Source organism: Trachymyrmex cornetzi, unplaced genomic scaffold (assembly GCF_001594075.2).
Source record: "Trachymyrmex cornetzi isolate Tcor2-1 unplaced genomic scaffold, Tcor1.1 scaffold97, whole genome shotgun sequence".
NCBI classification, from domain to species: Eukaryota; Metazoa; Arthropoda; class Insecta; order Hymenoptera; family Formicidae; genus Trachymyrmex; species Trachymyrmex cornetzi.
Window position 1 is genome coordinate 859,235 of NW_017300322.1, and position 14,535 is coordinate 873,769.

At 32.7% G+C, this 14,535-nt stretch overlaps 2 protein-coding genes across 3 annotated transcripts; one reads left to right on the plus strand and one right to left on the minus strand.

The window, feature by feature from the left end:
* Nucleotides 1-1,313: 1,313 nt before the first annotated feature.
* On the plus strand, nt 1,314-8,079 carry LOC108769951 (uncharacterized). Of its 2 annotated transcripts, none has more exons than XM_018521190.1 (9): nt 1,314-1,653; nt 2,281-2,388; nt 3,850-4,059; nt 4,657-5,208; nt 5,903-5,972; nt 6,043-6,205; nt 6,916-7,143; nt 7,203-7,483; nt 8,015-8,079. In XM_018521190.1, the coding sequence occupies exons 1-8, from the start codon at nt 1,627-1,629 to the stop codon at nt 7,246-7,248; spliced, it is 1,404 nt and encodes a 467-aa protein (XP_018376692.1). In that variant the 5' UTR covers nt 1,314-1,626; the 3' UTR covers nt 7,249-7,483; nt 8,015-8,079. The 2 variants fall into 2 exon arrangements, with proteins under 2 accessions (XP_018376692.1, XP_018376693.1); XM_018521191.1 differs by having other exon boundaries at nt 7,221-7,483; nt 8,015-8,077.
* CarT (Carcinine transporter) lies at nt 8,021-14,478 on the minus strand. The gene is made up of 11 exons (XM_018521189.1): nt 14,416-14,478; nt 13,558-13,779; nt 12,647-12,817; nt 12,205-12,308; nt 11,722-11,876; nt 11,427-11,595; nt 10,905-11,153; nt 9,331-9,545; nt 8,974-9,155; nt 8,560-8,738; nt 8,021-8,294 (listed from the first exon to the last, which is right to left on the minus strand). The coding sequence occupies exons 1-11, from the start codon at nt 14,476-14,478 to the stop codon at nt 8,084-8,086; spliced, it is 1,920 nt and encodes a 639-aa protein (XP_018376691.1). The 3' UTR covers nt 8,021-8,083.
* Nucleotides 14,479-14,535: the final 57 nt, after the last annotated feature.

Below are 14,535 nucleotides of genomic sequence, written 5' to 3' on the forward strand. Positions count from 1 at the left end.
CCCAGACAGCACAGAATATTTATGATAAATATTTATAAATATTCATTTCTGTCAATTTTTTAAAATATTATATAAACATTTTATATATTTTTTAGATAAACTTAATTCGATTAAAAGATTAAATGTTTTATATAATAGTAATACTAAATATAAGTAAATATTTCTAATATATATTTTATGAAAATTTCTAAAATGTTTGCTAGGAACGTCATCTGTTTCATAGGGTGCAAACTAGCATCTGGTTGTACATACTAATAAAGGGAATGTTATTTTGTAACTGTTGCAAGTTTTCCTCGCTAAAATAGGACTATTTTAGATTAATTTATATTATGTACTATTTGAGATTGTCATTATTTTTCGCTATTATACTTTATGTTGAAATACTACTTTATCTTGATATCATATATGTAAACTCTATAATACGTGGACTTTATTTTATCGATTTTGTCTTTACCCTAAGTTAGTCGTTATTGTATTTCCAACGTTATTACGTCCGACTGCTGCCTGCAGTCGGCCATAATAAGCTACGAAGTAAAAGACTCGAGAATTTAGTGTGTACCTGTCTCTGACCGACCCATCCAATATATCAATTATAGGTCGACGCTTCTTTTATGTTTTCGTAGATCTACCTGAGACCTACACAAAATACTCAACAAAGCGTCTTATACTTTATTATTTATTCAAGAATATTTGCGACTTAAGTTGTTATCTTTTTCATTCGTTAGTTAAATAATTATATTATATTAATTTATTACAATATAAGTATAAAGTGCACGATTTTTTAAATAATATTGTAGATTTAATTGCGCATAGTAATATGGTCTTCATAAAACCGCTAGTTTTACAATTTCTGCGCGTTGATTGTTTCGAGCTTATCGAAACAGTAATGCGTCGGCGCATTTTCATCGACGCCGACGCCGACGCCGATGACGCTTACCAGGACCGTCTCAGAAATCTTTCTAGTAATATGTATTGAAAAATGAAGATTTAATATAAAATGAACAAAAGGTACCAAACATATTTATATTAAATACGATTAAAATTAATTATAATAATAATAAATATAACAATAATAATATAAAATAACACAATGAATTTTAAAAAATTATGTATTCATATTTTATTCTTTTTTATCTTAATTATTATTTCGTCATTTTATATGTAAATAGGTTTTAAAATTTAAAAAGAAGAATATCACTTACTCTTGCAAAGTAAATTAATATGCTATGCAAATTATTTTATAGAGATTGTATGAACACATGTTGCGGAAACAGTAATTAAAGAAAAAAATTTTAATATGCTGCTTACAATGATTTAATTAAGGAAATGTACACGAAAATGTAACAATGTGCGGATACGTGTCGAATGTGATTTTTATTTATATAGCCATCCCTAGAACTACACATGCCGGCACTGTTCCTATATGTATATGCTTGAAACCTGCGCCCAAGGGTGACGGCCATGTCGACGTGGACCCTGCAGTGCTCCCCCGTTGCAACCTGCATACACCTTCGGTTGGCGACTATTCGTACGAAGAAACGACCGCTTTTAGGGAACGGACAGGTTCATCTCAAAGCAAGTAATCGTCGCGCCGGATTACTCTTGCACGCAGCATTTGGGCTATGAATGAAGACCCAACCCTTTCACCTCGAGGTAATCATTCTCTATATATTTAGTGATATATCTTGTCATATTCGCTCGATGTGTCTGGGGGATTTATAAAGCAAAACTGAAGTTGCTTTATTGAAAAAGTTAAAGGATTATCATAGATAAGGATATACAACGACATGCTTCATCGTGCCGTGATTAAAAGTAATTAAAAAAATATTAATGTGCGTGAACGAGTGACGACGTTTTTATCGATCGCATTACTTATGCATGTGTACTTCAAGGAAGAGTATTCTTTGGTTGTATACATATATTGTTACGGAGTGTATAAGGTGGATACATCCACTCGTGCGTCACTTTGACGTTTGCCATTTATTAGTCGATCATAATACGGCCTTAATTAAAATATCATGCACATGAATAAGGAAGCTCTCTATATGTCAAAAAAAACTGTATTAACGCATTTTATACCTTTTGAAAGTATCTTACATAAATATAGAACTTGAAGAGTTCTCTCTTCCGTTTGCCTTGATATGAAAGGTAATCGATGTGCAACTCTTTAGCGGAAAACAATTACGAAGTTAAACTTTTTTTACCTTTTTATATTATGAAAGATGCATACATGTTTGTACACGTGTTTATGGTGATTAAGGAACGTTGTATTATCGTTAGGTTTTGGCAGTGTTGCTTCTATCTGTGATTCCATGGCCGGGTCCCAGCGTCTTTAAAATATCATGCCCCCGCGATCGAGCGTCTGTAGTGAGGAGGATAGTTCACAAGGTAAAAGAAAGCATTATACATATAATCAGAATTATTAATTAAAACTATGTAATAAATAGATTATATGTGAAAATATCCCTAAAAGTGAAACAATTTGATACAGAAATATGAGGATTATATCAAAAATAATAAGCAATTATTTTTAATTATTAATTAGAATTTTTTTATGTCACTCAGCATTATTAAGATCAGTGCTAGTCAATTAATTCGTGATATTACTGCAATAATTCAATGGAGTTTGCGTTTCAAGACCGAAAAATTATTTCGGTACACATTTTAAAAGACTATGCATACGTAGGCCCATATTCAGAACGCGCTTTTATCTCTAAAATTCTATAGTATGCGTAATGTAAATTATAGCATGTTAGCGCTCTAACATCGTTGTAAGCGCGTTCTGAATACGGGCTGTAATATATAAATTCACACAGAAACATATAAGTATTTAAGATTAGTCCATTTAGGGCCACTTTCACCAAGCTCAGTTAACTTAATCAATCTAGTAACTGTAATGAAATAAAAAGAGATAAAAATAGTTCTATCTCTTTCTATTTCATTACAGTTACTTGGCTGGTTAAGTAAATCGACGATGGTGAAAGTGGCTCTTAGATCGTTTAAGGCATTGATTTCTATAGGTTGTGTTCTTACATATAAAAAATTATTTTCGGTCCTATAAAAAATTATATCGTAGAATTTTTTTGCTATTAAAAACCAAGTACATCATTAAGAGAATTTTGTTTCCTACATAATCATCATTTCTTCGTACATATTTTTCTTATCGTTCTGGAAGTTTATATATTACCTTGCGACAGAATTTCATTTAGCTGCCCGAAACCAATAAAAACGTATTAATTTACTGATTCACTCTGTCGAAGGCTACATACGCGTGTGTCGACTTCGCGACTGGTCATAAAACTAAAAGCAATGGTAATTGGAATGTGCCACATCATAAATATAAGAGGAGTGAGGAGGAGTCTCTCATTACTTTTTATACGAATTTTTTCAAAGTAAAATAAGCGGAGTGGAGCCATTCGTACAGCATAATCATTTTTTTTTTTAGAAGAACGTTGGCGAGGCCAATGTTACGAGACAACAGAAACAGTACATGTCATTATCGATCAACTGAAACGGAGTTCTACCACAAGAGAATATTCAAACTTTTAAAACTATACGAAAAATGTTTACAAAGAAGTATGAGAATTACGTAGAAAAGTAAACAAAAGTCTGTAGATTAAGATGATGTGTGTACTTGGTTTTTTAATAACAAAAAATTCTAATTTATAAAAAATTGTGGCTCATTACTTTCGATGACTTTCATATTTTTACTTGAGAAACAAAGAATATATTTTTCAAAAAAATACTTTTTAAAAATCTGATAATTTTTTTTACAATAGTTTATTGAACTATAAAATTATAAAAAGATAAAAATTCAGGATAATCTTTTGAATTTTATTAAAATTTCAGAGATGGATGCCAATATTGAAGAAGTATCAGGTAGAATTACCATTGGAATGCCCGTTCCACGAGAGTCGAGATATTTTTCGGCCACAACAAAAGGCAAAGCATCAACACAGGCCATCACAATGGACCTGCGGCCTTTGCGGCAAGTCCTTTTACGCCGAGAAACATTTGGACGCCCACTTCGATAACAGACACAAGAGCAATGTTAATACGGTAAATCATACGTAAAAGATACAAATTTACATTGTCTCTCGATCATTGTAATCACAGTTGTTACCTTTCTACTGAAGATCACTATTTTACAGTAGATCAATTGTCTATTAAAACTGTCTTGGAAAAACTGTCAAAATTGTAGTTCTGTAATAATGCATCTCTCTAAAAAGAAGTTCTCAAGGTTTTAACTTCTTGCAATATTTTACTTTTGAAATTTTTATAAGCAATCGACAAAATAGTGACATCTCCGATAGTATAATGTGACGACCGTGATTGTAATATATTTTAAAGATTAAATAATTTAGTCAAAAAATATATAACAAATTGTTGGTAACTCAATTTTTTTTAATGTATGCTATATAATGTTATATATATTTTTTTAAAGATTCTATTTCTTAATTATATTTTTTATAAATTTTTTATTTTTCTTTCTAATTACTGCATAATCTTTATCTTGACAAAGTTTTCATCAATTTAGAAATTATCTTTGGTCTTTAATAATTAGTAATTACTACACAATTACGAATTACCAACGAGCCGAAGCTTTTTATCAATTTCTCAGAAAAATGCAACATCTAAATATGTTCTTTTCTTCAGGCAGAAGACGCGGTATGCCTAGCGGACTACTGCGACATTATGCGTTGCGAGGTGCTGGGCAACCGCGACTTCGAGAACTCGGTGGACGACGATGGCGGTCACCTGAATACCGACATCCAGGTGTGGCGCGAAAATACCGAGCAGCAAAAACAACAGCAACAGCGGCGCAGCACTTCTATCGTGCCCTGCGGGTCGCGTGGCCTCGCCAGGATGTATCCTACAGATAAGTCCTGCGCCATTGCTGGCGGTGGAGCGGTGACGAATCTGCAGCGTTACTGCCGTCGTGACGACCACCATGACGACGGTGATATGCACAATCATAGATTAGCGAGATCATCTTATCACAATGAGATCGCTGAAACGGATAATAAGAATGATTGCGAAGAGGATGAGGACGAAGAAGACGAAGAGGACATGGAAGACGAGGAGAATCTGGTAGAAGCAGCACTACCTGCCGTCGACAAAAAACAGAGACGGCGAGGACTGCATTTGAGAAAATTAAAATCCAACTGTAAGCCAGAAGAATTGCAGAAATTGAAGACCCAGTGTGAAGTGAGTTACTGCGAAATGACGTGAAGTTACTGCATGACCACTGCTGCAATTTTATCTGAGAGAAAAGATTTTGTATTTATGACTATATAATTGCATGATAAAATAATTATTTTTCGCTTATTTGTATTGAATATTTTTAGGTCAATTTTCTCTTACTATTATTTAAAATAATTAACAGCTCTATTTTTACATTTATTACTGTTATGTGTGTTTGTAATAATAATAATTCTATATATCTCTCTCAAAAAGTTCTTGAAGCTATAAATATAATTGTTATTACTAATATTATAGTAGTTATAACTATAATAATGATAAAACTCTATAAGAATAACTATAAGAGCTCTTAACTATAATTATTTTATCATATAATTATAATTATAGAAACTTTTCTCTCCGTATAATGTTTCTTTGACATATCTCCGAAATATTTATATCAGAATACATATTATTTTATTAAAAATAGAAAAATCCTGATGAAAGTTTGCGCATTGTCTCCCAATTATTGTAATACGTAATATATATTTTAAATATCAGATATTCCAATTAAGATCGAGTAGCCGCGATTTGAATAATGCGCGATCTTTTATCTTTTTAATATTATACGAGACGGGCACGCAAAGCGCGTTTACATACAAACCAATCTGTGAATATCAATAATATATAATAATCGCGTTTATCACGCGATCGTCAACAGATACTCGTACGCGATTGCATCGCCGGATTACTCGCTAATCTTTCTGTACGAGATTTTCAAGAAATCGAAGGTATGCAACTTGATTATGCACTTAATGCGACAGTTAAAGTTCTCTCATCAATTATGTACGTTATCGACAGGGGAGCTAAATCGAGCGATCTGCTGGTATCTCAGCTGTGATAGATATTGGGAGGACACAAAAAGACCGCAGCGTCACACACCCTGGTACCTGCTGACTGTTTTCATGCTGCTCCTGTTTTCGTCGATTTACGCATGTTACTACATAATCTGGGTTTGCTTCAAGTACGATAAATTTTTTAAAAACTCATAATTTTAAAAAAATGTTAATCGATTACATTTGTTTCTAATAAGAAAATTATCTTACACCGTCAAAGAAACCTAGACGTTAATATTTTTTTTAGAAACAGTACAGATGATATGTATTTGTAATTTTCTAAAAAAATATTTACGTCAAAGTTTCTTTAACAATGTAAGATGAATTTCTTTTTTTGATCTGTGTTGAATAAAACAATGGAAATAAAAGTTCAATAATTGTGAATTATCAAGCTATTTGCGAAATAACATCCAGCCCGGCTTTATATATCAAATAAATAACAATAATTTATTAATATTAATACATACGTTTCGACCTATAACTTGATCATTTTTAGTGATCTTATTTTAATTTATTCTATTAATCTCCTAATGATTTACATCCGAAGTCTTTCTTAAGTATCTATTTTACATATATGTTATATATATTTATATAATGATAAAATAAATCCGAGGGAATCAATTATCTTTGAATGTATACATTGTGCTCAATATCCTTATTTTAATATCTTGTCAAACAGTCTCTTGGAATTATTTCAAACCGTCCAATTCAAGGATGTATGATTAGGTTAGAGTCTACGCTATGATTAGATTTGAATGACGTAAGAATCTACGCATGTCTTACATCACTCGTTACATTAATGAAGAATTTATTTCTTTTCTATTTTTGTTGGGTGTAGTACCGCAGACGAAGATAGATTGGACGGTGGAAGCGTAGATTACAACGGAAGTACGGATCGCTCAAGTACTTCTCCGTTGCACGATCCGAGTATTCATAACGAAGGCAGATTGGACAGGCGAAAGGGCGATCATGGGGATGAGAATCTGCCCCTATCGAGCGAGGACATGCCCGATCACTATATCTACGTCTCGTATCCGCCCGAGCTAAAGCGGCGACTTCTGGAGAGGTATATCGACTCGCGCGAAAGTGTAGCCATGAAATGTATCCTACGTTAATTATATACAGTGATCCTCCTGCTTACAGCTGCTACAACAGGACCACACGTCTGTAAATTAGGAAGAAAGTGCATACGCGACGAAATTAAAATTTTATTCGGGATCTGCACAAGGGAAGGTATTCGAGGCTGAACTCCTCACTCTCATTTTTCTCGTTATCCTCGTGTTTTGTATACCGAATGTGAATAAATGCATCGTGGACACGACATCAACTGCTCGTTCCATTTCTCTTTATTCTTTTATCTTCTGAAAACGCTGAATCATCGTACGAAAAAAAAAACTAAGATATAGGTATGTGTCCAACATATATGACTATGATAATTATAATTTGTATTACATCGATGAGAATAATTCAATCAAGAGAAAAATATTTAATATGTACAAGAAACTTAAACCGCGAATAATTTATTGCGGAAATTAATATTACTTCAAGCGAGATTCGAATCTCTATATTATGATAATGATCTGGATCTCCACATTATAATAGTTTCATCCTTGATTGTGACAATTAAATCTTTTTTTTCGATATTATTTGGCAGATTTTATTATATTTTGATATTTTTATGTCGAGAATAGAGCTGATTAAAATACACTAACAATATGAGTGAGAATATATATATATATAATTCACCACAATATAATTTGTGCTTTTTATTAAAATAACATTTATTCGATAGAATAAATTATTTATTTATAAACATAAACTATAATATTTTTTTATATATAAGTATATATATCTTAAATAATTTATGAATCAACGACAAAGAGGTAGAATATAATTGTTTAATCAAAATTATTAAAAAATATTTAATTCAATTACAGAAAAAATTGGAAAAAGTTCCACTTTATTTTGACTAGAAGAGCATTTGGTTCAAAGAGTTTTGACTAGAACTAAAACCAATAAGTCATCTTCATAGTTCCGTCAGAATCGCGTTGAGTATCCATCACACTGGATTGGCGAACCAAACGGCGAATACTTGTCGTGCTCGGCCGTTGATGTTCTTCCAAACTGGATGAAGTAAACAACACTTTGGGTACTTCCTGCATCTCTACTGTCTCTCGCGTCGACAAATCCTCGTAAGAAGCCGCGATCGATGATGGTCTAAAGAATACAAATTTTAATAAATCAGAAGTCTACAATTCCAGAAGAAAAAATAGAGAAATTATATCAAGAATGTACAGAAGATGTCATCAAAATATAACTTCTAAATTATTCATTTAGTTTTCTACAAATTAACATAATTATTACCATATATTATTTCGATTTAATTGATATTTTAAGAGGAAATTTATGTTAAATTAAAATAGCTTTCTAATGTTCTATCTGAAATAAAATATAATAAGTGACAATTAATAGAAGTGCATACTTTGCTGGAACACAACGGATACAATCCGCGCATGTCCAATCTTTGCCAAATAATTCTCCTTCTTCAACCGTTTGTGGTAGACGGTGATGTAATGTTTCCGGTAATCGCAGTCCGGACAAGCCACCAATTATCGAGATTGTTCCCAATATGACTAAAGGCAACACAAGGTTTTCTTTCCCCTGCGAATCATGTTCACAAATATTTGGTATATTACAAAAATATAAATTATAACCAAAGATGAATGTCTACATTTTATCTTTGATATTTAAGATAATAAATTAAATTTATTAAATAATACATTATAAATTTGAAAAACTATTGGTGAATTTTATAAAAAGTATATTTTGTGGAAAATAATAATAAGAAATAAGAAAGCATTATTGAAATAAAATTCAAATATCAATTCCAACTCACGAGATATGTTACGAAAGGTATAATGATGAGTCCAAGGCCGCTAATATATGCGGAGAAGCCAATGGCAACTCCTCGTAACTGCGTGGGATAGAGTTCTCCGGCGAAAGGATAAATAATTAAAAATGACGCCGATATCGCGGATTTTGATATGAGAAATAGTATTAATGTCTCCATAACAGCATCTTGAATGAAAAGATAATAATTATAAAATTAATACGTCTTTTTTTAGTATTTTAATTTTAATTAATAAGTAAACTTATTGCTGTCAGTGATATCGGCACGTTACAAAATTAACTGATTATATCGCCACTCTTGCTAATTAATCAAGTCATTAATTAATTGACTAACAGTGCGTACCGGACGATAACAGCACTGTTGTAATGCACGATACCCCAGCTACGACCATGCACAAGCAAAGCGGCCATCGACGGCCCCATCGATCCATTACAACCCAACAAGCGATGTAACTGGGAATCTCGGCAAGGGAAGAAAACAGAAAACTCAAATGTTCTTCATTTCCCAAAGCCGGGCCGTAATAAGAAAGACCAACATACACCATATTATTGGCGAACCTAATCGCAATAAAAATTTATCCATTCCCGTACTATACAAAATGTTTATAAATTATCATGTCGTGTAATATCTATATTCAAGATATTTTATCTAGAGACAAGTCTAATTAGAAGTAAATTATCACGTTCAATTTATAATCAATTTCAATTGTTGCTTTTTTATTGATTACAAAGATAAAAATTTGCAACGTGTACTTATATGAGATATAAAAATTGCAGAAAAATCGTATGACAGATATATTTTTTTCTTTCTAATGTCTAATTTTTTCACCTCTAGATAACTTTGTTCAAGAGATATCTCCCAGAATACAATGGAGATATCTCCTGGCTAAAGTTATTCGCAATTTATCTGGAAAAAATTGGGCATAAGAGTACGTATTTGTATAAGATATATTCCTTTTTTCCGTCAAACTGCAGAAAAAGGGAGCACCCACCGACGATCTGGATCTTGATATATATTGTCAAGATCATCATCCTAAATAACCTCCAACAAGTTTTAGCCGTCGCTCATTATTCGTTAAAAAGTTATTAATAAAAAAAGTTTTAAAAAATAACGTCTACATATAAATCGGAAATTGTTCTAAATTCCACCTGCTGTATTCCACTTCTCCCATTGCCTAGTGGCGCACGACTTTCCACGCGAACACAAGTTCATTGCTTTAGCAGAAAATTTGGGTAAATATGTAGTTTAGGGGAGGGTTAGGATTAGGTTATTATATATCCGTGGGTATAATAACCTAACCCTAACCAAACCATGATCGTGGTTGGGTTAAGGTTAGGTTATTATATATCCATGAGTGTATAATAATCTAACCCTAACCAAACCATGTATCGTAAACCATGTAGAGTAAAGCAGGGAAAAATTTTCTGTTCTAAGAACAAAAATTATATAAGAAAATATGAAAATTGTGCGTCCCCAAGCAGGGGAGGGGGGAGAGGTAGGGTGGAAGTCGCTTCGCGTGGAAAATTGTAAAATATACTTTAAAACAGAAAATTTCTGTTTTATATGGTGGAAAAGGGATATCATACACGTTATTTCTTAAACTTTTTTTGTTAATAACTTTTTAACGAAGGACGAGCGACGGCTAAAACTTGTTGGAGGTTACTCAGGGTGATGACCTTGACAACATATGTCAAGGTCAAGATCGTTAGCGGCTCTCCTTTTTTGCAGTTTTACCTTTTTTCTAAGAATTTGGAATAATTATCCGAAATAAGTTTAATATAGTAACTAAAAAGTACAGAAGAAAATGTCACGAAAACTCCACGAGCAAAAAAGCAGAGATCATTAATACATGAATTTATTATGCTTCTGACGACTGTAAAATGATTAATTGCGCTTGTGTATGTATTTCAACTTACCAATTTAAAGTAATAAGACACGTTTTGAGACGCATATTTGGCAATTTAAAAAGCGAGAGTACACCAGGACCCGTTCGCAATCTCTCCTCCTCGCTGTTCGATCTCGACATCATCATACGCTGACGGAGTTTTTGCGTGAACGATGTCGGAAGTTTTTTACCATTTACATGGGCCAAAGTCTCAAGAATATCATTAGCCTCGCTTAGACGACCTTTCGCTAATAACCATCGCGGTGATTCCGGTAAGAACCTGTACAATGATCTCTAATCTTTCACATGAATATTTACATATGTATACACTGTAAAAAGTAAACTGCTAATTTTAACTTAAAGACGTATGTGGACTTTTCTAAGTATGCAAAAATGTCAATTTTAATATTTTTGCACGTCTCAGAAAGTGCACGTCTATACGTTTTTAAGTTAAAATTAACATTTTATTTTTTACAGTGTATGTACAATGCCCCAAATAGCAGATAATATTTCTAAAATATTTACGAATGATTTTTGTAAATATTTCACTCACCACCAATAAAAAAAGTACATCAAAAAAGGCATGCTTGTGGTCATAGCGAGCGTTCGCCAATCGCGTATTAAATAAGTGACACCTGCCAGCATACAAAGACCCAAAGTATAGAAAGTACAAGTCATAACCGTTACGAATGAACGATAATTTGGGCCGACCAGCTCCAAAGCTACAAAAATTAATTTATAATAAAACCTAAACTCAACTACAAGTGCCGACAGAGCTGAGATAAAATATTTTAATATAATAAATTAATTTCAGGAAAACTAACTGATTGTAACATTTAAATGCTTACATATAATAAACGGTATCTGGTAAATCGCTGGTATTGTCAAACCAACGATAAAGCGTGTAGAAGCCCAAGTCCAAAAATTGTTCGAAATTGCCGTTAAAAAACCACCGATTATTAATGTCGCCAAACACGTAAAGAATGATAACCTGCGACCGATTCTATCAACAAGATAAACAGATTGCTATTTATTGCATGTAAAGGAATTTATTGCCTATTTTACATAACAAAATAAAATTCTATAGTACAATAACAATATGATACGAAATACAGTAAAGTACAAGACAAGCAAAAACGAATGTAGTAAAACAAAGATACAATTTCGAATAAATTTTAATAAATTTTTACACGTATTTGTCTACAAAAACAGAAAAGACAATACGTAATTTCTTTTTAATTAATTAAAAAGAAATTACGATCTAATTAATAATTAAGCAAATCAATAAGTGTTAAATTTCTAAAAATTAAATCTCCTGAATTATCGTTTACCTGTCATTTAATGTACCGAACAGATACACTCCTATAGGGCCTCCTGCATTAAGAACTACCAAACCAATTGTTGGATAGATCGCAAGATCGCACACGAGATTAAACTATAACATGATTTTCTAATGTAATAAAGTACAGCATTTAATCACGATATTTTGCTTCTTTTGTTAAAAAAAGTTTATTCTTGTATTTTTTGAATTTCTTCAAATAAAATATCTTGTACGTATATTCGTAGAGAATCGTACATTCATAATCAAATTTTCTATCAGAAACGAATAAAATTGTGTACCAAAAGTCTGAAGTTTTGAAACTTAGTTCACTTCTAAAAATTTAATGTACTAATAAATTTATTAATTCATAAATTAATTTCGTTGCAGATTCGCTGCAGTGTAAGACAGTAAGCTGTACTAATGATTTTTTTTGTACAATTAGACAAACGTACATCGATGACGATGGACGATGTTATCTCCGAAGTTTCATATTCCCAGCCGTGATCGCAAGGTATGACAGACCACGACGCGTTAGGCAAGTATGTCGCCACGACAGAGTAATTCTCCATCGTTGTCCAGTCGATATCATATCTCATGCACTGGCTGTACGTCTCATTGTCGTCCTACTTTTACATAACATTTTTTAACATCTGACTATGTGATATCACATGAATAATACATTTGCTACGAATTGTAAGACATAATCGATCCTACCGAGCTACATCCGATCGTATGATGAAACAAATAGCAGCCTCGCCTCCAGGATTAACACATTCTATTTTGGGTTGCTACAAAATCTCATATATATGTACAAACGTTGTGCTTACAAGGACAACGTTGTGCTTACTTTTCCAACTGCTCTTGGCGCAATCAATGCGTTCTACACTTACACGTTGTAAACATCAATTTATCCTTGTTGTCTGTCAAATGTTAAACGAGGACAAATGATGTTTTCAAGCACTGTAAGCACAAAATGAAATACACCCAAAGTAAAAGCGAACTATAAATCCAAAATTAGCTTGCTTCGTTTGCATAAGTTTCTAAGTACCGCAATTAAACAACATTCAATTTGCAACTAAATTATGTATGTTGCGATTACTCAATGAATTATACGTGTACAGAGAAAAAGACAAGTCACGAGGAGAACGCAACATTGAAAGATAAGAAAATAAATACATGGAATAATAACTAGCGCTATCATATCTAGCGCTAAATAAGAAGATACGGCACAGTGTAAAGAGCAGCAGATAAAGAAACGGAAAATGACGCATGAACATGTAATGGGCGTCTTTACGAATCGACCTAGAAGAGCAGGCTCGCATAAGCATCAACCTCGACATCGTGTTCTTTTACACCAGCGCACCTGGCTCGCAGGAATGGCGAGGCGTTTTCTGCGAGCAATGTCCATGTTTTCCAAACCCGGTACCTTGCACCAATGCAACGGCGTGTCTGCCATGAACAATTGATTAAAGGCACAAAAACCGCACGGCAAACACGCCGGCAAGCAGACCAACCATAGCAACTGCTTCTGATAACGACCAAACTCGCCAACAATTGGCAAAAGGTCGTCGAGATCGAAGTTATCCTATGAAACATTTTATACAAAGCTATTCGCAATCAAATAGCACTTCTAATTATACAATATTCTAATTATACATCTTATCGCTATTGCTTTTTATTATCTGTTATAGATTTCTTGAGCAGAATTGGCAATATTTTTATTTTTAATATTATAAGAAAAGTATAAGAAAAATTTCAGGAAAAAACAAAATACGAATTTTTTTCTATCCAAACTGATATAGAATCCCACTCACACATATGTATATCTTTAAAAAGTCATATGAATTAGTTGTGTCTTTTATCTCATTAAGACATAATCGCATCAAGATCTCTCGAGAAATTTGTGATTCAAATTGCAGTAAAGTTAATTAAAGAATAATAATTTAGTACTTGTTGAACTTTTCACTTTAATATAGCTAGATTTGTTTTCAAAATTACTTTAATACTAAGCCATGTTTCATAAAACATTTTAATCCTGTTTTAATAAGATTTTAAAAACATATCAATAAGTTTATGTATCATTTCGATAATTAGCGAATAAAAAGTTGAATCAACTTAACGCTATCTTCAATATGAATTTTCGCTTTCGTTAATTCGGTGCATAATCGAAATAAGAGACATAAAAGGATGTCGTTCAAGGAAGCAGATGAATAATACTTACATTAGCTTCCGCGACTCCGGCATTATCGGCTCGCGTCGAGTCACCATTGTCCTGTCGCTCCATTTCGGTAAACTTCGACCTCGTCCCACGTTACCGAAAGCCTCGATGATACCTTACAAA

What these genes read in the sequence shown, in the direction of transcription:
- LOC108769951 (XM_018521190.1), top strand. Translation starts at nt 1,627, where the DNA reads ATGAAGACCCAACCCTTTCACCTCGAG. An exon ending in TGAGGAGGATAGTTCACAAG is followed by an intron (nt 2,389 to 3,849) that starts GTAAAAGAAAGC and finishes TTAAAATTTCAG; the next exon opens with AGATGGATGCCAATATTGAA. An exon ending in AATTGAAGACCCAGTGTGAA is followed by an intron (nt 5,209 to 5,902) that starts GTGAGTTACTGC and finishes GATCGTCAACAG; the next exon opens with ATACTCGTACGCGATTGCAT.
- CarT (XM_018521189.1), bottom strand. Translation starts at nt 14,478, where the DNA reads ATGGAGCGACAGGACAATGGTGACTCGACGCGAGCCGATAATGCCGGA. An exon ending in TGTCTTATTACTTTAAATTG is followed by an intron (nt 9,546 to 10,904) that starts GTAAGTTGAAAT and finishes TATTGCGATTAG; the next exon opens with GTTCGCCAATAATATGGTGT. An exon ending in ATCCGTTGTGTTCCAGCAAA is followed by an intron (nt 8,295 to 8,559) that starts GTATGCACTTCT and finishes TGTATTCTTTAG; the next exon opens with ACCATCATCGATCGCGGCTT.